Here is a 22381-nt window from a genome sequence, read left to right as displayed (position 1 = left end):
TGGAGAGTTTACAAAGCCTGGTGAATTCATTGGGCTTAAACTACAAATTCTTATTTCCCTTAGAGTGGGGTGCTGAAATCTGCTGAGCCCTTTCAGGATGTCAGCTGCTTTCCCTGTGCTGCTTTCAGCCTCTTCAGCACAACAGCTTGAGCCAGGTGAGGATTGTGGATCTGATATGTAGCTTTTGGATTCATCTAATTCACAGTCCTCCCCTCCACCCCTGTTTTCCAAGTGCTCTAACAGCCAGAATGTTCAACCTCTGATTCCTCAATATAGGATTATTGAAGCCTCATCTTTCTGCTTGAGTCTTTGTTTCCCGGCTGCTGCAACCCTCCCTTCCATTGCAGACCAGCTTACCCTCAGTGCTTATTGGGCAGGGTAGGAAATCTAAACTATCAAACATTCATGAATCTCATCCATCAAGGGTATCACCTCTTGTAATTTTTGCTTCCTTAAAGTGTCTCTCAAATCCTCTCATTCTACCCCATCCCCAGAGTTAATTTTCACTATTAGCCTAATGTAAGTGAATCTACCATAATCAGAAGCCGAAAACATCTGTATAGTTTATTTTAAGCAATCCTTTAAGAAAACCTAGTATCTAATAATAGCATTTAAAACTACAGAGCCACAAAATTTATGTATTCTTTAAAATTCACTCTTGAGTCTGTATTTGAGGTTCTCCCCCCACTAGTTGCCATCTTATCATGGCTTTACATTACAATGTTCACTTTCTGCCAATAATATATGGAGATATTTTTATTGATGCCATTTTTCTAACTTTGTCCTTCCCATTTAGTTCCAAATATCTTTACTATCATTCCACTCTGTCAAAAGAACCTTAATTTTTAATTTTATTATTTTTTGCTTTTTTTTTTTTTTTTTTGGTTGTCACTCTAGGATATAGTACCTAGAGTGGGAAATTCCCATGGTTCAGGGGAATCCTGCACTCTCATCAGATGACTCCCAGTGGTCAGTAGAGTAGTTGATGGGTGGATTAGTGTCCATTCCTTCCCAGGTTCAAGAACTGAGCTTTGTTTACACCTCCTGAAAGCATCTCAATACCAGTAGGTTCTAGCTACACCTGTTAAGCCAAAAATAGGTACACTGATTTGGATTTCTAGGTTACCTAAGAGATACTGGTAATTTGTAGTGGCAACTGCTATAGACTGAATGATTGTGCCCCTCCCCCCAAATTCACAGGTTAAGGCCTAATTCACAATAGGATGATATTTGGAAGTGGGGCCTTTTTGGGGTCCTGAGTTGTCATGAATGAGATTAGTGTTCTTCTATGAAGACACATGAGAGAATTTCCTCCCCCTGTATTTCCTGTTTGCCATATGAGAATGCAAGGAGAAGCCTGCCATCTAAAAACAAGAGGAATACCTTCACCTGACAGTATATCTTCCTTGATCCTGGACATTAAGCCTTCAGAATTATGAGAAATATGTTTGTTTTTTAAGCCACCTGGTCTCCAATATTCCATTATAACTGCATGAAAGAAGACAAATTGGTACTGAGAAATGGGATGATGATCCTGTGACAAATACCTAAGAATTTGGAAACGACTTTGAAACTAGGTAATGGGGTGGAGGCTAGAAGAGTTTTATGACAACATACTAGAAAAAAATCCAATATTTTTACAAAAGGATTTTTAAAACTTATTTTTTGTGAAGTTTCAAAAAGAAAAAAGAATGCTACAGAGAAAGCTCCTATTTCCTTATTGCATACATAAATAATCATGTACAGAACGATGGTAGAAATACAGACTATAAAGCCATTCTGATGAGGTCTCAGACAAATGAGAACTATGTTATTGGTCAGTGGCAAAAAGAAAATCCTTATTATTAAGTGGCAAGTAACTTACATGAATTGTTTCTATTCTAGCTAATTGCCGAAGGTAGATTGTGCAAGTTATTATTATTTCTTTTCCTGAGTGGATTTCAAAGTAAATTATTGAAGGTTCCTTATGACTGTTTACAGGAACATGTGAATAGAAAGAAATGAATTGAAGTTGGAATTGTTAGGCAAATGCAACTGGAACTTAAAAGATTTGGAAAATTATCAGCCTAATAATGTAAACATAATGTAAACAATAAGACAGCATGATCGGAAGAGGATGCCAAAGATGTGGCAGAAAGACCATTGGGTAAGGAAATTGGTATGGGTATGAACAACAGATTTAATCAGCTTCTCACCAGAAGCCAGAAATAGAGATGGAATTGTACCAGTGGAAAGATTGCCATTAGGGCCTAATGTGGGATAGAAGAGAGGAAGGCTGAGAATATGTTCTGTTGTTCAAGAAAAGGAAAGGAAAAACCCAAAAGGCAATTCAGAAATCATCAGGGCCATAATTTAGGTCACAGTAGGACAAATGGCTTAAAAGAAGCTACATGGAGATATGAGGGCATGACCCTTGCCCAGCAGAGACCTGAGACATGGATAGGGCTACCACAGAGAGCTACCATGTAGGTAGAATTTTCTGAGCCATAATGGTGGCATTGCCATCCTATTGAGTCCCCAGAAGTTTTAACATGAAGCCAAAGAGGATTATTCTAAAGACTTCAGACCTCACAGAGCTTTCCTTACTAGGTTTTTTACTTGATTGGGATGTCACCTCCTGCTCCCTTCCTATTTCTCCCTTTGTGAATGGGAATGTCTATTATATATTTTGGAGACATATGACTTTTGTTTCACAAGTTGACAGCTAGGAATTTGACTCAGAAAAATTACCCAATTTTATCTGCATCTGATTTCGATGATATCTAGATGAGATGCTGGACTTTAGAGTTGATACTGGAACAAGTTAAAATTTGGGGGGCTATTAGAATGGAACAAATGTACTTCACATGCAAAAAGGACATCAATTTTCAGGGCCCTTGGGTGGAATGTTATAGGCTAAATGTTTATTCCCCCCAATTCATGTGCTGAAGCCCAATCTTCAGTGTGATGGTATCTGAAGATGAGGCCTTGGGGAGTAATTAAGTCATCAGGATGGGGTCCCCATGACTGGGTTTTATAACTATAAGAAGAGAATTTACTTTATCACTCTGTTGTTGGTTGTTATGAGAAAATGGCCATCTGTAAGCAAACAAGAGTGCCCTCACCAGAGACTGGGTTTACAAGTAACTTGTTCTTGGAATTCTCATCTTTCATAACATTGAAATAAAAACATTTTTTACTTAAACTACCTGTTTATGGTACTTGGTATTGCAGACCAAACCAACTAAGAAAATAAGCTACTCAACAGAAAAATTTTGCTCTTTTTCTACCACAAGCATCGTCCATTGTCACATATACTATTTTTAGCTCCAGATCAATATTATCCAAAATATTCACTTTAGGGAGATGTTTCATGATATGCTTTGCCAAAAATGGGGGCATTAGGGCGTTGTAGCACATCACCCCAGTAGGTATTTGTCTTAGATTCTAATATTATAACAAAGCACACAGTCCTGATGACTGTTAAATGATGGTTATTTATTTGTCACAGTTTTGGAGGCTGAAATGTGATATCAGGGTGCATTATCGGATTCTGGTGAGCTTGGTCTGTTCTGGTGAGGGCCGTCTTCTGTATTGAAGATAGTTGATAGACTGCTGCTTGTATCCTCACCTGCATCCTCACTTGTTGGATGAGGTAACAGAGTTTTCTGAGGTCCGATAATAAGGGCACCAATCCCATTTGTGAAGGCTCTACCCTCATGATCTAATTTACCAGAAAAGGGCTCTACTTCCTAATGACACCATATATGCGGTTAGAATTTCAAATATGAGCTTGGATAGTAGTAGAAGACACACGTTGCCCTCCAGTATCATTGGTAACTTTAAAACACTTTAATGCCAGATAATTGTGTTAGTCTTTGTTTTATACCATAGGAACACTTAATAGTGTTCATGAGCTTGCTGTCATTCTCTTGCTTCATTTGTCTATTCATCTTTGTATTTGAAGAAACAGTATGATTAGAAAACTCCACTTCCTTTGAACTGCAGTTTCTACTCTTTTATAAAATGCTACTTTAAATTGCCTGCAACAATTTTATGTATGGTCTTTAAATATTTGCTGATATCAGTACATGTGTGTTATTTCTATTAATTTGAGATAATTATAATAAAAACATGTATGTGTTAATATGTCATTTGTCTCCTGTTACAGCACCTTACTTAGTCTGTTCAGACTGCTATAGCAAATTATCATAGGTTGGGTGGCTCATAAAAACAGAATTTTATTTTTTATAATTCTAAAGACCTGGAAACTTCAAATTTAAGGCAGAGGAAGATTTGGTGATTGGAGAGGGTATGTTTCTCATGCATAGATTGCTCTTTATTTTACTGTGTCTTCACATTGTGGAATGGCCACGAGTGTTAGAGGAGTCTTTTTTTTTTTTTTTTTTTTTTAAGGGGACTGATTCCATTCATGGTGGTGTGTATGGTGGCGGGGGGTGAGTGGGGAGTCAATCCTTATGACCTAATTACCTCCTAAAGCTTCCATCTCCAAAAATCACCAGATTGGTCATTGCATTTCAACATATTATTTTGGGGGACTGAAGTACCTGAAGTTTATTGAACATATATTCATTATTTAAGTCAAGTAAAATGAAGTGATCATTAGTATCAGCTCTAAAATGTGCTTAGTTTATATATCTTATAAGTTTTCTCAGGGACTGTTCTTTTTTCAGTAACAAAATTTTCCCTGGTTCTTTTTGTTTGTTTTCTTTCATAGCATGCTCCTTTTAATCTTTTGAATTTTGCTTTCCTGAAGAAAAATGACACCATGATGGGCAGAAATTGATGAGAGCCCTTTTTCAAATCAAACTAATCTTACTGTTTTTCTTTGTTTGAACTGTGATTGCTTCAGATTTAAAAGATGTCTTTAACACAGAATTCATTTTATAAATGAATTGGAAAGCTTTCATTTGCTTATGTTACAACTACTCTCTATGACATCTGACCTTAGTTTGAAGGGTTTTTGTCACAGCTGCCTATCTTTGACCACATTTTCAGTTCAGCGGGTTTTTTCTGATTGTTTAGTGTTAAATTATTTTTTCTAAATATCTACAATATCATGTTTGTGGAAATCCTCACTGTAGAATTTTTTGACATTAAAGCACTGTTATTCTCAATAATATTGCATGATTCATGCTAAAATACGCCATTGATAATGTTTCTCTTTCAAAATGTGCAATACATTTTCCTATTTCAGTGGGTTTTATTTACAAGAAGAAATAAATTTGCACATATTTCAGCAAGAAAAAAAGCTGTTTGTAAGTAGAAACTTCACTTTGTTTAGTTTTTAACTTCATTAGTCAGAAGGATAGTGTGAATTTCTGTCAGATTTTCCTTGGTTGCAATTATAATTTTCATTTCTTTTAGATTTCATTTGTAATGACTATCTTGATTTAATTTTATTCTGTCAAATTATTAAAGAAATTATATTAACACATTTGTGATTTCTAATTTTAGTTGTAAATTACCACTTACACAAGTGATAATTTGTTTTTAAAAACTAATTTTTCAACATACCTTATTATTTTATTAACCATGACTTTGAAATAATCAAATACAGACTTTTAGAATAATCAGACAAATGTTTCAGGAAAAATAATAAGCTCTGCTAGATTTGTATTTTATAAAATAAAAGGCATTGAGTAGCTGTATTGTTTTTTTCTATATATGACTATGCTGTAGTCAGTCCTGTGTAAGTAGATTTAGGAATATTTGTAAAAATTCATGTTCTTCATGTGATTTTAACAGTAACACAAAATAATCAAATACTTCAGATGTTCCTTTTGTAAAGGATTATAAATCTTAAATATGAAAATATAGGTTGGTAAAAAGTCGTTCAACTATGATAGCTTTAAATTATTATCTTTCTTTGTAGCTTTGTAAAATTTAAACTGTTATTACTTGTTTTTATTATTCTAGCCCCCCAAAGAAATAAGGGAGTGATATCATTTATAATTTCTGTCCACTGCATTCATAATATAAGTATTCAAATAGTGTTGTTTCTTTAATGTTTACTCAAGCCTTGTGCAAGTAGTAATGATCCAACAACACTGAGAGCATTTAGATTAATGGTTACTGTTTTGGAAGCATTTAGATTAATGGTTACTTAAATATATATTATTATGTTATTTTTCACTAAAGCTAAAGATGGTACTCATATGAATAGCATTTTTGTATATTTTAGTAAAAAATATTGTAAATATATTGAATCATCAATTGTTTACCTACTTGTCACATCAATATTGGGGAAAAATAAAAACATTTTTATGTTATAAATAATTTTGCTATTTACTTGAAGAAATTAAGGATCATATATGATTCCATGATATCTTTTAGGTCAAAATATAATTAGATATATTTTAATTTAGGATTAGCATGCACGCACGCACACACACACACACACACACACACACACACACACACACATATATATGAGCTTTATATGTGTGTATATATATTAAAATATTCTATGTAGTACACATGGGAATACTTATTAGACAATTCATTTCATATTTTTCTTTAAGAGAATATAATATTTAATAAGTCCAGATTATAAAGAGAGCCTATAAAAAGTCCCAGATTGTCCCTTAATCATCATATTTCATTTTGTATAAAAATACCATCCTAAATAGTTCAGCTTTCCCTAGAAACTGTATACATGTATGTGTAGTTATAAGGATGCCTTTATTTAATTCACACATGCATATTTTCAAATATATCCTAATTTGAATTAATATAATGTAATTTTCTTTATTTCTATATTGTTAATTTGACATGGGAGGACTCATTAGTGATAATGAATATTTAATGTCATACCATATAGCACCTTCACCATGCAAAATTGGTAAAACAGTATGGAAAAAACCTCCTAAGGAAAATTTGATATAGCTTTCCTATGCTTTTCCAGACCTATTTTCAACACTGCTAAAAGGGGGGAAAATTCAAGAAGGCACTGAAGAGACCGCCTCACCAGACCCCGATGTTACTTCTCCTCTGGATGTACATGCTGCAGCTCCATAGGAGCCAGGTTGGAAAAGTTTCTAGGAAAACAGAATATACATGTATGGCATATATTTTTAAGTAGAAAGATTCCTTTTCTATGGCAGTTTGTCGTTTTTAGGCCCCAGATTTGAGTACATTAAAAAGTCCACATTTTAATTTGAACTTAACCTTTAAGGTTTTTTTTTGTTTGTTTTTTTAAAACATCAGTGAAAACTTTTGGCTTCTCAAAAATATGTATTAAATGTAATGATTTTAAAGCATGCAAAGTTAGCTAATCAAAAACATAAGGTGTTTGTTTTATGCAAACTTTTAGAAAAGAATGTTAAGCTGTTAAGAATTCATTATGAGAGTATGAAGTTCAAATATAAATTATAAAATCTTCAAAAATTTCAAGTTCTTGTATATTATTTAAACGACAGTAGGTAATTTCCATAGTTCTCTTTTCTGTATACTTCAGGTTCAAGGAAATTTATAGTAATGTTTTTGATTTTTAAGTGAAATTTTAGAAGTAATAAATATTCACATGTTGATCATTTGATAAGCTTGGGTAGACTCTGGAGATAAAGTCAGGGATTTAGCAAAATGAGTTTGAAAGTATTTTATTTTCTCTTAACACTAATCTCAAGACCTGAATTGAGATTTTTTTATATTTTTGAAAATAGAGCAAATCACCAAAACATTGAAGTCTGTTAAATAAAAAGGAATGATAGCCATTCTATGAATAGTGGTTGCATACAATTATTACAAGTATAAATAATGTATTTATGATGCACAGTTAGGATATTTTAAAGATGTAATTGCCTAGAAATAAATTTACAAACATGAAAAAGGCAAAAAATTTTGACAACAGAGACATGAATTCATAACTAATGAATACAGTTAATTTTTAAATAAAGGTCTAAGAAAGACAATAGGAAATATCCTGATATTTTTATTTTGAAACAACAGGTATACAAAAAAATGGGAGTTATCTTTGCATGTGTGTAAAAATTATGTTAAAATGCTATTATCTATAGATCTACTTAACGAAAATGTGATACTTCTAAAGTTTAGGACACTTGTAATAGGAAAATTATACAATGATCAATATACTTGATTAATAGCTTTATCACATTTACATTGTATTATAAATATTGTTTTAAGGGGATTCCAGTTGTTATTCTTTTCTCCCTAGCATTAAATTATAAATCCCTTGAGAGGCATAACCATATCTCAGAATATGATTATTTTTATCTCCCATAAGCCCTAATAAGCTGATTTTAAGTGTTAATAATTTATAAAGTTTGTTGAAGAACTAAATATTCAAAGTCAAGCCTTAAAAATAAATACTTGCTTTATTGACTTGTTTGAAAATAGGCCACCAGTTCAAACCTGTTTGTGTTTATTAATTCAAGGACTTTTGAAAGTCCATCTGCCTTAAATCTAAAGCAACGTTGGTAAATGTGGCTGCTCTAGTAGTTTAAGATACTGCTGGTGTAGACAGACCTAGAATGGTGATCCAAATCATATTTAAAAATTCTGATAACAATATCTTGTATTTAGTACACACTCAGTGAGACTGACTTGTCCATTTATCAGATGTATTTAAACATAAAATAAATAATAATAATAAATAAATAATAATGTAAAGTTTTTTTCATCATAAAGTAACAAACATAACTACTCTAAATTCTATAAGTGTGGTATGGATTACTGAAATTGAATAGAAATAAAACAGTAATTGTTAGAGGGAAAATGGAACAATGAGCACAATTTTGTAATAGCTTTAGATATAGAAAAAACAGCCTCACCTGTTTACTCCATAAATAATTTGAATTGGTACATTAAGCATATTTTTTCAATTAAGAATAACGGGTCATAAATAGGTCAGCTTCAAGGATAGTGACTTGAAAATAAGCAATAGTGACCCAAACACATGCTTCCAATGAGTATAGCAAATCTGCAGGCAGGCTTTAAGAAAGATTTTATTGTCTCAGAGACAGTTTGGTGGCTAAAAGATAATTTGGTTCAACCTGTTCATTTGGTCTTATAATAGTGACTATATCTACTTACATGTGTGTGTTTGTGTATATATGTGCATATATCTTGTGATTCTATGTATATACACATGTGGGTCTGTGTGCACATATATACATTGATGTATATGCATATATATACATGATGTATATGTACACATAATGGTATTAAAATATAAATGAAAGACAGATTAGGAGCCTACATTTTGCTGGAGAAGGAACTGTAAAATTTCTAATGAAATGAAGTTAAAGATGATAACAATAAAATAAAACTTAAGATTTCAGACTCATTATTGAAATATAAGGGACATGAATTATGTAGTTCCTGGTATGTATTTCTTGATATCAATAGTGCTCTGTATCATCAATTGTGTTACAACCACCAGCCTGTATGTATTATGTTACTATACATATTCCCCTCCAACCACTATACATTTCTTTACAAAATTCCTTAAGAAATCGTCTATATATTGTTGTCTCCATGAATCAACCGTCTATATTTACCATCTTCTTTCACAAAACCAAATTAGTTGACTTTTTCCTGCACCAAAATAATGCAGGATCATCTACAACACTCACGTGGTCAAATTCAAAAGTCTAATTTATCCTTCCTCTCATTTGATTCATGGGTAGCCTTTTTCATACATATCGACTACTTTTACTTTAAAATAGCCCTGTCCCTTGGCTTCCCTGACATTATTTTGTTTTTCCTTGTACCTTTTTTATTTCCTTGACTGGTTTCTCCTCCAGGAATAAAAACTTCAACTCTTATATTGTCATACATCCTCCACGTGACCTATTCATTCTCAAGGATTTAAACATGTTACTTGAAAGCTGGATGTATATTTCCAGGCTTGGCTTCTCTGAATTCCTTAACTGAATGTCTTTATCCAGTGTATATAAAACTGACCCATCTCAACAGCTTTTTCCTCAGTCTTCATGGTTTCACAAAAGAGAAATTCTAGAATCCCCTTCCTCAATACAAAATATTGGAGGAATATTGACATCATTTTACAAAGACTGTACAATCAATTAAGAAAACACATTTCTGTGACATTGCTTTAAAATAAACCCAGAATTAGATTACCTTTAACCCCATTATTGCAACCCCTAGTCAAAGTACCATCATCTTTACTCTGTGTTGAAATTATTCTCATAAGTGTTTTTTTCTGATTTCATATCTACTTTCCCATCCAGTAGTCCTGTGCTGCCCAATATGGACCTCAGAGCAAACAGGTTCCCTAAAATGAAGTACTTTTCACTCACGCTTGTACTGTCTGAATTGTGTAGCCAGGGAAATATTACTATCAGCTAATTTATATTTGACTCAGGATAATGAAGATTTTTTTAAGTTATGTCTTGGAGATTTAATAGGTTCCCAGCTTACTCAAATAAATAGCATATATTACTAGTTCTATAAAATAAAAATAGACGTGTTTGACTTTGCTCATGTTCATTTAACTATGTCAACTTATTTTATACTTATTTTCCTAGTCCGTAAACTAACTAAAATATTGCTTACCTTTATGGGTTTTTTTTTAGGAATTAAGTGAAATGATAAATTTAAAATATTTGGCATAGCACATAAATGTCATTCTAGATTTATAGCTATCATTAAATGATGAAATATGTATGCAATTGTCAATAAAATTAGAAGATTAAACACCACAGAAAAGTGAAAGAGAACAGATATATGACAAATAAAATCATTTTAGTTTTGGTATTTAGAAAATATTATCAGTCTTCAAAATGTATGTAGAAAAAAGAAAATGTGGCAAATCAATACTAAATCAGCATATTCTAAGTAAAAAAATCTTCAAGTTTTCTCCCTTTTTAAAAGAAGAGACTGTATTTTTAGAGCAGTTATATATTCACAGAAGTCTGGAGCAGAAGGTGCAGAGATTATCCATATACCCTTAACCTCACACTTGCATAGCTTTCTCCAGGGCTTCAAAGTTCCCCACCAGTGTGGCACATTTGTAATGATCGATGTATCTGTATTGACATATCATTATCACTCACAATCCATAGTTTATGTAGAGTTCACTACATTAAATGGATTTGGATCATTATGTCTTCTAAATAATGAAATTCTGTTTAGGGGAACAGTCTTAAAACCTTCAATGACTTGTCAGTATCCCAAGTTATGGTGACTAGCAGATATTAAAGGTTCATGGAAACCTGGTATTTGCTTATTTTTTTTTCATGTCCCTTCTTTCCCCATTGGCTTTATGTTTCAACCACAACAACCATTGTTACGTCCTGTGTGATAATTTCTCATGTGCTTATTTATATCTAGTACTGATTCTCTTAGTTTCTAGTTCTTGCTTTGCTCAAAACTATTCCTGCCTTAGTTCAAATACTGGTTCTGTGCCCTAATCTGTAAAGCCTATGACCGCTTAGACAGAGATAATCACTGATGTTCCCAGGGTACCCTGTGTGCAACGCCAGGGTAACCTTTGTTGCCCTTGCTGTTCTGAGGCGCACTGAGTTGTGGCTGACTCCTTCATGAGGTTGTAGCTCTGTGAAATCAAAGACTGTGTCGTTTTCTCAGTTGTGATATATTAGTTCATGGAAAAATGACTGTGGTAATTGGATTTTTTAAATTAAAACAACTGAACAATGGAAGTTGAAGAGAAACAAATCATCATTATTCATGAATAGTAATCTAAGATTTCCTTACTCTTTAATCACTAATTTAATTTCTCAACTCTTTAACCTTATGATCTGTAAAGTCATTTTTTATTATTACTGTTTTAGATTATATGTCCAAGTTCAACTTTATCTACTTTTTATTATTTTACAAGTAGTCTGTATTGCTGCCTAGACATTGTAACTGTCATTCTCTATGGTGACAATTGTCTACTGATGTCTAATATGTCTAGTTACTTCTTCATTATTAAACACTGAGATAATTTCTGTAAGAATTAGTGATTTAAGAGAGGTGGTACTGGCTAGATACAATTTTCTTATAATTTAGCCCAGCTTTATTTTTCATTCTTTTACTGTTCTTGTTTATGAAGTCTATTTTAGTGAGAACGTTTTGGTTTTCTTTTTACTTAATGAAGAACTGATATTCAATGTTGGCAGTATTGTTATGATTGTGGAAAAAAAGTTTGTTACTTATTCCTTAATTAATTCACTGTTTCAAATCTCTCTTTTTAAAGATCAAATTCTTTTACCTTTTTTGTTTATTTATGTTTATGTGGTGCTGAGGATCCAACGTAGTGCCTCACACACGCAAGGCAAGTGCTCTAATACTGAGCTACAACCCCAGTCCCTCAAATCTCTTTTATAAGAATAAATAATTAAGAAATTCTCTGGCAGAAGGCAAGTCCCCCTCTCTCTGCCCAAGCATGGTCAATATTGCTCTTATATGCTCTTATAACTAAATGACACAAGTCCAGTAACTTCTATTTGTCTACCCAGCACTTTTTTTTGTGTGTGTGTGTGTGTGTGTGTGTGTGTTCGGCGGGGTTGAACACAGAGGCACTTAACTGCTGAGCACCATCTCTAGTCCTGTTTGTTTATTTTTTTGATACAGAGTTTCTCTTAGCTTCTAAGTTGATAGGGTTGGCTTTTAACTTGTGATCTTCCTGCTCAGCCTCCTGAGCCAGTGGGATTACAGACATGCACCACTGTGCCTGGCTACCCAGCATTACTTTTTAATGTCTCATTTGATTCAGTTCCCTTTTCTTTCATACTTTATCTCATATTTGGGACACAAAGAAATTAAAATACACCTTTGAAGTTTTATTATATTTTATTCTAATAGGATGAATTTTTGGTAAATGTATAGTATTTACAAAATGCTTCTAATTAACTACACTGTTACTAATGCCTGTTGGTAAAAATGCACATACTTTTTTGCTGAAGAGATATTTGAGAGACAATCCCTGATGTTAAGATGTTTATGATAAAATATCCCTTGGGGTGGTGATGAAAGTAGCACTGTCTTTAGGAAGCAAGGTAGAAAGAAGACAAAGAGGACTGATAAGTCAAGGAGGGTTGAGATGGTTTTTCAGCAATCTAGAAAACTGCAATGTACTTGGAACAGAGAGAGAAAGAGAAACTATATAGCCAGAGTTCTTGGAAAATGTAATCCTTTATTATCATCAAGACTGGCAATTTGTCCTCTTGTTTTATGGTGTACCAGGAAGAGACTGCCATCACTAAGTATATCCCACTGCACTCTCCAACCAAGAGGGTGATACTTCTGAATGGTCTGATAAGCACCAATCAGTGCAGTGCTTGACAAAGACCATGTAGATTTTCTAAATTTATTTATTATCCAATGTCATAGGAAATATTTGAATACAGGACATTTTATTCCATAGCCTGTTTTTTCACTGTACTATATGCTGATAGGTTTCCCATGCTGCTTGGTATACTAATCAAATGTCCTTTTTCTTTTTTAATTTTAAGTGAGATTACATTTGGAAATACAGCTTAGCTTCTATGTCATAGAAAAATGAAAATGGTAAGATTTATATATCCAATGATTAAATTACTGTCAATTGAAAAGTTGTATTTGCAGATTCATTTAGTATTTATGGTATTGAAAATTCCAAGTCATTTATCTGAATTACATTAACTTCAAATTTAAAAACTCATCATACAGGTTTTAATCTCTTTTTTCTTCCAGTGAGTTAGGCTTTTACAATTGCTTTAAAAGTTACGTAGAGGGCCAGGGATGTAAAACTCTGGTAGAACAGTGCAAGACCCAGTACCACCAAAAAATAAAAACATAATCAAATAATAATGAGATGGATAATCCATGCTAGCATACTCAATAATATCAGAATCAATGGAGTCACATGTTCAAATTTCCACCTTCTGCCTCCATTTTTTGAAGGAAAAAGTTGGTATTTATTTTTCTAGGCCATTTTAGAAATAAAAAATAGAGTGATTATACATATTTTTCTGCCATTAAATCTTAATATCTACCCTTCCAGTGAAAGACCCCCAGTATCCCTGTCCAAGGAGAATCACAGGAAACACTGGCTACAAAAGCAAGAGGTTTGTTTATTGGGACACAGGCGCCTGCAGGTGCCCAGCAACCTCAGCCGGAGCTTTGGTGAACTGGCACACCCAGCTTGGGGATACAGAGATTTTTATAGGGTTTGGGACAGGTACAGAGATTTTTATAGGGTTTGGGACAGATTTCTCCAGCGGGAAGCAACAGGTTTCTTATTGGTTTGTTTAAATCTAGCATATAGGCCACCTAGAGGGTACGGGTCTGCATTCCAAAAACAACAGGTCTGCATTCTATTCTTTCTGTTTCTGCTTATCTGTTCCTGTTTATTCATTCATGCCTCAGGATGTGGGTGCTGTGTCCTTTCTCAACCAGTTATATGGAAAGCGCATCTGGTGCCTGAGCCTGTTTATGACAAGCCCGGTATCTTGATTTCATATCTTGGCCTTAGGTAACTGGGCTAACTGGGCTAGGGTCTTTCACCAGATCTCTTTCTTAATAAAATGTACCCAATATACACATTTTTTTTTTGCAGATATCCTTTATCTCACCTGACAATATATCACAGAATGTGCTATATCAGAATGTGCTAATTTATCTCATACTTGACAGTTCCTCTTTTTCTCTTGTACACCATATCCAAACCATTAACAAATCATGTCAGGATGACCTTAAAATCTATCTGGAATCATTACTCTTGCTGCAGCTCTCCTAATTCAGACTCTGTCTCCCTCCACCTGCACCATTTCAATAGCATTTTAACTGGTGTCCCTTCCTCACTTCCTTCAGCCAATTATCTAGACAGCAACCAGAGTGACCCACTTAAAACGTAAGCCAGATCTTGTCATTCTTCATGACCAAACCCTATAGTGGTTTGAAATCTTACTGTAAGTGAAAGCCACAATCCTCCTGACAGCTTGCCAGAGTCTTTGTGATCTTACTCCCCAAGGCTCTCTGAACTCATTTCTTACCACGCCCAGCCTTGCAAGCTGATCTCTAGTGCACTGGCCCCTTGCTGTTTCTCAAATAAACTGTGTTTGCTCTTCACTTGTGCCCTTTGATCTTGCCTTTTCCTCTTACTTTTGAGTTCTTTGAGATCTCTTGTTATCTTGCACTGGAGTCCAGTTTCAAATATCACCACATCAGAGAAGTGCTCCCCATTACCTCATAGAAAAGAACACCTCCCTCATTCACTCACCCCTACCTTATCTCACTTCGTTTTTCTCTCTAGCACTTTACTACTGGTAATTTTTTTAAAAAAAATTTTTTCTAAACAGACTATCTACACTGGCTGAGGCTGTGGCTCAGTGGTAGTGCACTTACCTGGCGTGTGTGAGGCACTGGGTTTGATTCTCAGCACCACATATAAATAAAAAAAGGTCTACCAACAAATATATTTGTGTGTGTGTGTGTGTGTGTGTGTGTGTATGTATATATATACATACATATATATATATATATAGTTTTATATATATATATATAAAACTATCTACAAATAAATTTTCATGGAAGTAGAGAATTTGTCTTAGATTTTAACTGATATGTACCCAACATACAAATTGTTAAAAACAGGTTCTTATTAAATACTTATTGAATGTGTTATTAAATGTTTTGAAGGATTAGTGAGCTATATTAACATTGATAGTATAGTCATAAATGTAGGAAAACTGTAATTTATCTATTTACCTATTCTAGATATTTCATTTGCCTCTAATTTTTCACATGAAGAAATACTGAGTGTACATTATTGTGGTTTATTTCATAGAATATATTTTTAACAATGTAAATACTATATCAAAGAATATAAAACTTATAAATCTGATGAGTGCTGACAAGGTGCCCTCCAAAAAAGTGGACTATATGTGTCTTTACAGTTAGAGTATTTATATCCTTGGGCTTTGTATATTGCTTACATTTATTCATAATTCTCTGTATTTTAATATCAATTTTATATATGAATATTATTGATATTTATTCATAATGCTTATGGTTTTTCATTGCCTATGCAGGGAACATTTATTGTATTTGGTAAAGTGTATTTTCAAAGAAAGCAGAAAGAAAACAATTTTTGATACATGAAGAGTTTTCACTAAAATTGTGCAAGTTATGTTTGTTTATATTCAGTTGCATCAATACTCCTAGTGTTTTCTTAATTCATTTTTGGAAAATTTCAAATTTAATTGTGAAAAGGAAACTGTGATTTTTAGAACAATCATTGTGCTTTTACATGCAGAGAAGCAGGCAGAACTTTGAAAGTAGGGGTCTGTATTATTTTTATTGAATAAAATATTTATTTTCACTTCACAGATGGAATTCAATGATTTAAAAATATATAATGAACAAAACTAAGTTTTTTATCCATGTCAGTAAGTCCAATATTTCCCACATTTTTACACATTATGCTAATTACTTTTCAGATGAATGCATTTTAATTAAAAAACAGTTGTCAGGGCTGGAGCTGTAGTTCAGTGGCAGAGCACTTGCCTAGCATGTGTGAGGCACTGGGTTTGATCCTTACCATCACATAAAAATAATAAATAAAAACGAAGGCATTCTGTCCATCAATAACTACAAAAATTAAAAAAAAAGTTGTCAGTTGAAAAGCATTCTTCACAAGTAGGAGCAGTACAAACTGTGGTTTGTGTGATATAAAAAATGCTTTGAAGAAATCAGTAGAGGAATCATTTGCTGGTAGCTCTAGGGGATAAAAATGTTAAAAACATATCCTTTTCATAGTTATGTGAATCATATTCAGTGGGAATGGAGTAAACATGCTCTCTTCATTTCTGAGCAAATATATCAGCAGGTCAGTGTCAGAGGTTGTTAAACTGAAAAGTGTTCTACAGTATAAAAAGAACATGAAAAGAAAATTTAAAACATTATTCAGTAAGTATGAATCTCTTCACAAGTATCTTGTACACTTTCTTAAGTAACAATCCATGTACATAGTGAAGTGGCTAAGAGATTGGTAATTAGCAGAAAATCCTCCTTTTTACATTCTCCCCTCTTTCAGAAGCTTATTGAGAAATTGCTCTAGTAAAGGGCACACAGGTTTTAATAACTACTCCAATTGAATGAATTAGAAAGTGTAACTGTGCCCAAACAGCTATGACCCATTGATCTACTAAACAATGGTGAACAGATTGATTTGAAATGGAAACAAATAATGTACTTACCTCAAAGCTCACTATCATCAGATTTTCCAGGTTCTGAAAAGAAAACCAATAAACTCACATGGAATTTTCCTTGTTTCTAATTGAGTATAGTAACATTTGAATGAAAATAAAATATATATGTAAACAGCAAGTTACAGAGTTTAGAATTCAGTAGAGATGCTCTTGATAAATTAGAAGACACATTTTATATGCATTGATATGGTAGAAGAATTGTCCTTTTTATCAGAAAGGTATTAAAATAAAATTTAATTGAAAGTGGAAGAAAAAAAGTTGTCCATATATATAAACCGAAACACAGGAGTGGGAAATTAAAGGTACAGAAAATCTGAACCACAGTGATAAGAAAAATATAATTTTGATGAAGTAAATAACTTTTGGAGTTAGCAAAAGTATGTTGAACAGAGTAGAAATAATATGCAGAGTATTTGGAAACTTAAAAATAAGTGAATGTTAATAAGGAGTCATTGAAGGGAATTTGAATAACAGTAATGCAGTGACAATAGTGGATCAGAACACAAGATCCAAAAGGGAGGAGAATCTAAGAGGTTGGGGAATATTTGAGTAATAAAAGAAAAAGAATTATTGAATATGCTAGATAGCTAAAGACATTACTATATTAGACACAGATGCTCTCAGTTTTGAATATTATAAACGAAAATGGAGTCTTTGATATTTGGAAATATTTTCATATATGCAGAAGTGTGCCTACTTTCAATGAAACTCTCCTGTTTCACTATATTGTCTATAATTAGAATATATCAGAAACTAGGAGAATCTTATGAGTGAACAGTATAATTTGTATTATTAAATTTCAGTCATCTGGTAATGCCTGTCATCATAATGCTGACTGGTGGCTTGAAAATAATGGAATCCCTGGGAGTCAGTAACCAAGTCACATTATAGTTCTTTTAAGTTAAAAAAAAAAGGCACCTGGAAAAAGTTTATTTTGTGAATTTTTATTTAATCTAAGTAGAGAGAATTATTCTAATAATGACATGCATACATGACATCTTTCCCCCAAACTGAACTATTGGAGCTCAAGACAAAGAGAAAATGTAGTAAAGTCATTCCTCACAGCAACTATTTCAAGAGATACCTTGAAGTCTTGGGAGTAGAAGTTAGGAGGTTTGCACTCTTTCACCATAATGTGATTCAGTTGCTCCTAGAATTTGGGATTCTCCATGCACTGCTGTCATGGTCCCTTTTAGATTTTAATTTTCAGTTTATTTGCAAGTTTTCAGCCTTTGGAATACAAGACTCAATGTCCTTAAGACTCAGTCTTCTTAAATGTAAAATGTGGGTAACACTAGTACTTTCTTTATTAGATTTTTTGTGTGGATTATGGGTAACATTTCTTATAAAGTCTTTGTATTTATTCAATAAATACTATTAATAACATTGATCAATAATATTACTAATATTGATGATGACATATTTATTGAATGATTTCAGTTGTCTTGTACTGGCTATTTATATGGCTTTATTACTATTTGTAGGAGAGAGGAATGGATGGTAACAAACCATGACTATGAAGTGCTTGTTATTTCTATTGCTAAAATTTACAGTCTTCATTATTGGTGGAGATTCCAATAATTGTATTATTTAAAGTCATTTTTGTTTTATTATGATTATTAAGTTGATTATGAGAAGGCAAGAAGAGAAATAGGGAGACGGATTGGATGGAGTTTACAATAGTGCCAGCAAGAGATGGTGATGGTTTCATTTAAATTATTAGCAAAACAGATGGAGAAAATTGAATGTATGATGTTGGTGTTTAGCTCTTGAATAAATGCCACATTTGAAGAGGGGACAATAAATGAAGTATTATTCTTAGACTTTGGCCTTAGCTGTACGGCAGATTGTGGTTGTGTTTACTAAAATGGGTAAGACTAGCAGGGTGGGGGGATGTGAATAGGTAGAATCAAGAGATATGTTGTACCCATTATTCATGATACATATTGGGCAGATATCTAAGTACATCAAAAAGGCTGCTGTATATATAAGTTTGGAATTCAATGAAAAGGTGAGGTGTCTAGGTATAAATCAGATAGTGAGAAATCATCTACCAAGAGAATGTAGGAGTAAAACAAGAATTGGGAAGAATTTATAGTTTTAGTTATTCCCACTCATCAGTTTCTTCATTAGCTAAATTTTCACATTATTCACATTGTCTTTATAATTATGCTGTATAATAAACTTTCAGATTTACCTTCAAATAGTTACTAGCAGTCCCATTTATATCTCACCTCCCATATCCTGGTTCTCAATTCATATTTTAAAAGGGAATATCTGATTGGCTTATATATTAACCTAATGGTTCCTGACTATTACCTTACGGACATACTTTCCTTCATCAACATGGATGAATTTCCTTTATTTTAGGAACCAATGTTTTCATATATAATGCATATTAGCTATTATGCTATGTCACATGTTATTAAATTATTAGAATAAACTCTTGTACATATTTTAAGTATTATATATATATATATATATTATTAATAGTTGAAAACCAAAATGAATCTCCCAGATCACATAGTTTGTATTCATATACCAGGTCCATAATTTACAATCATATGTGACTCTAAAGTGCAAATTTAAGAAGAAAAAATTATAGGGATTTAAGCTCTGAGTTGCATAGCTGTATTTATATCATGGTACTAACTCCATGTACTGTAAGGGAGACAAAAGTCAAGAAATAAAAACTGGAAAACAAGACTGCATCATAACAATTGACTTCTGGAATCTACTTTTCCCTGAGACTGTCTTCACTTCTTCTCTTCTGGAAGTATTACAGAAATAAGATATTTATTTTTTTTCTCCCCAAGATTGTTCAGCTTTCAACTACACCACTTTAAATAATACAGACATAAGGTCCAAGAGGGAAAACAGTGAACATTATGCAATGTTGAATTTAAAAAATATAACTAATAAAGATAAAATTAATGTCATATGAGAGTCACAGTATAAAGTATATAATTCATAAGTTTTTGTATATTCACAGAGATGTACATTCATCAACAAAGAGTTTTAAAAGTGTTTTCAGCATCCTAGAGAGAAATTCTGTGCTCATGAGGAGTGCCTGCGCAACCCCCACTTCCACCCTCAGGCAAAAATTTAACTGCTTTCTGTTTCTATGGATTTATCTGTTCTTGACATTTTACATAAATGGAATCATAATAAATGCAGTCTTTTGTGTCTGGCTACTTCCAATTAGCATAAAGGTTTTCAAGATATATCCATGTTGCTATATTTCTTTTTATTTATTTAGGATTAATTTGGCAGTCCTTCCAATTGCCAAATACTCTTCAATTGTATAAATATACCACATTTTATTTATCTATTCATCAATTGATGAATATTTGGGTCTGAACATTTGGCTAGTATGAAGAATGCTGCTATAAATATTCATGTATAAGTTCTTGTATGGAAATGTTTTAAATTCTCTTGCATAGATACCTAGCAGTGGAGTAAGGGGTCACATGGTAACATTATGTTTAACATTTTTGAAGAACTGACAGATCATTTTCTACAGTGATTGTGCCTCTTTACATTCCCACTAGTAATGTTTGAGGGTTCCCATTACTCCATGTTTTCATGAATACATATTATTGTCTGTTATTTTGTTTATAGGCATCCCAGTGGGTTTGGAGTGGTTTTATACTTTAGTTTTGGTTTGTGCTTCTCTAATGGAAAATTATTCTGATAGCTTTTTATATGCTTATTAGCCATTTGTCTATTTTCTTTGGAGAAATGTCTATTCAAATCCTTGGCCCATTTTTAATTTATTTACTTTTTGTTTTCTAGTTGACAGGACACTTACACATTCTAATTTCCAGTTTATTCTCAAACTTGAATTCACAAATAGTTCTCCAATACTTTGGGTTGTTACTTTCTGTAGGGTATCATTTACTGCACAAAAGTTTTTAATTTTGAAGTACAGTTAATCTACTCTTTTTTAATTTGTTCTTTTTGGTTTTATAACTAAGAAACCATCTAAACTAAGGTTCACTTCTGTGTTTTCAGATATTTATAGTTTTGGCTTTTACACATAGGTCTGTAAACCACTTTGCATTAATTTTTGTGTATGATATAAGAAAGAGGTTTTGACTTCATATTTTGCATGTAGATGTGCAGTTGTCCCATATAGTATGTTTTTCAGTAATAAATACGTTGCTCAGGAAATAGAAAGGGAAATCAAAAATCCACACAAAACTCACATTTGATTGGAAATATCGGGGAAGTTTTATTTTATATATAGTTTCCTTAACTGTGAATAACTTTGAACATGTAGAGAGAAATATTAGGGTAAGCGAATTATAGGAATAGGCAAAAAGAGAAAGTAACAAAAAAAAGTTATAATGATGATTTCATTTTTCCCTGTTACATGCTTTGCAAAGAACCTGGAACCTGATCCTGACAAAATGGCACAAAGACAATCATGTCTATGGAGTGTCTCAGTTACACCATTCAGGGCATGTGAGCTGGCATAATTGTTACCCAATCCCCTAGGGTCCTTTGGTGAAGGACTACTTTGAGGTGTGTGTTATGGTGATGGGCTTGGGGTATGAGAACTGGTGCACTGCAGAAAGTAGTCTAGAATAGTGATTTTTTTCATTGTCAGAACTGACAGCCTGTGATGGCATGTAGTGTTGAAATTCTTTGGTTTTGTAGGTCCTGCAGTACCCCTCTGGCTTCCCATCTGATTCATTCCTGAGAATAATCTATTAGCCAGTGCCACATATCCCTAAGTTTGCCACTAAAACTTGGCCACTTTTTTGACACTTAGAATAATTTCACTCATCTTTCCTCTTCTGGTTAAGTCTTGCTTCTGCCCTCTGATATTCCAAAATCCCAGCATTACTATTGACACTGGGGAACTACTTTCATAAACAAACTCTCACTACAACCTTCAAATCTGGTCTGTAAAGAATAACCAAGACTGTTTTTCAAGATGAAGGTGTTCTCCTTTGCACTTTTCTCCCCCAACATCCTATTTCCCTCTTTTCCTTCCTTCCCTTCCTCCTTTTCTTCCTTCTTTTGCTTACCTGTTTTATGAAAGGGTTAGTCAGCTGGTAGTTCCCTAGTGTGATGTAATAAACCCACTCCTATGCACTCTGTTGTACTCTTTTGAACTCTTTATCTAAACTTTGAACAAATATTATCTTTTTGACTCTAGGTCATCATTGCTCCTCCCACGTGCTTTGAAGAAG

General features: G+C 33.1%; 1 protein-coding gene across 5 annotated transcripts in view; it reads left to right on the top strand.

Moving 5' to 3' along the window:
- The window catches only part of Epha6 (EPH receptor A6), a 792729-nt gene that overhangs the window by 107210 nt on the left and 663138 nt on the right, over nt 1–22381 (top strand). Inside the window, exon 3 of one of the 5 annotated variants that reach the window (XM_021734213.3) lies at nt 6908–7027. The exons of the other annotated variants lie outside the window; for them this stretch is intronic. Coding sequence (XP_021589888.2) covers nt 6980–7027 — 48 coding nt within the window. The 5' untranslated portion in view covers nt 6908–6979. The remainder of the gene's footprint in view (nt 1–6907; nt 7028–22381) is intronic. 5 annotated transcript variants of the gene reach the window in all.

This window comes from Ictidomys tridecemlineatus, chromosome 3 (assembly GCF_052094955.1).
Source record: "Ictidomys tridecemlineatus isolate mIctTri1 chromosome 3, mIctTri1.hap1, whole genome shotgun sequence".
NCBI lineage: Eukaryota > Metazoa > Chordata > Mammalia > Rodentia > Sciuridae > Ictidomys > Ictidomys tridecemlineatus.
The sequence above is the reverse complement of the archived record's forward strand: the minus strand, read 5'-3'. Positions and strand labels throughout refer to the sequence as shown.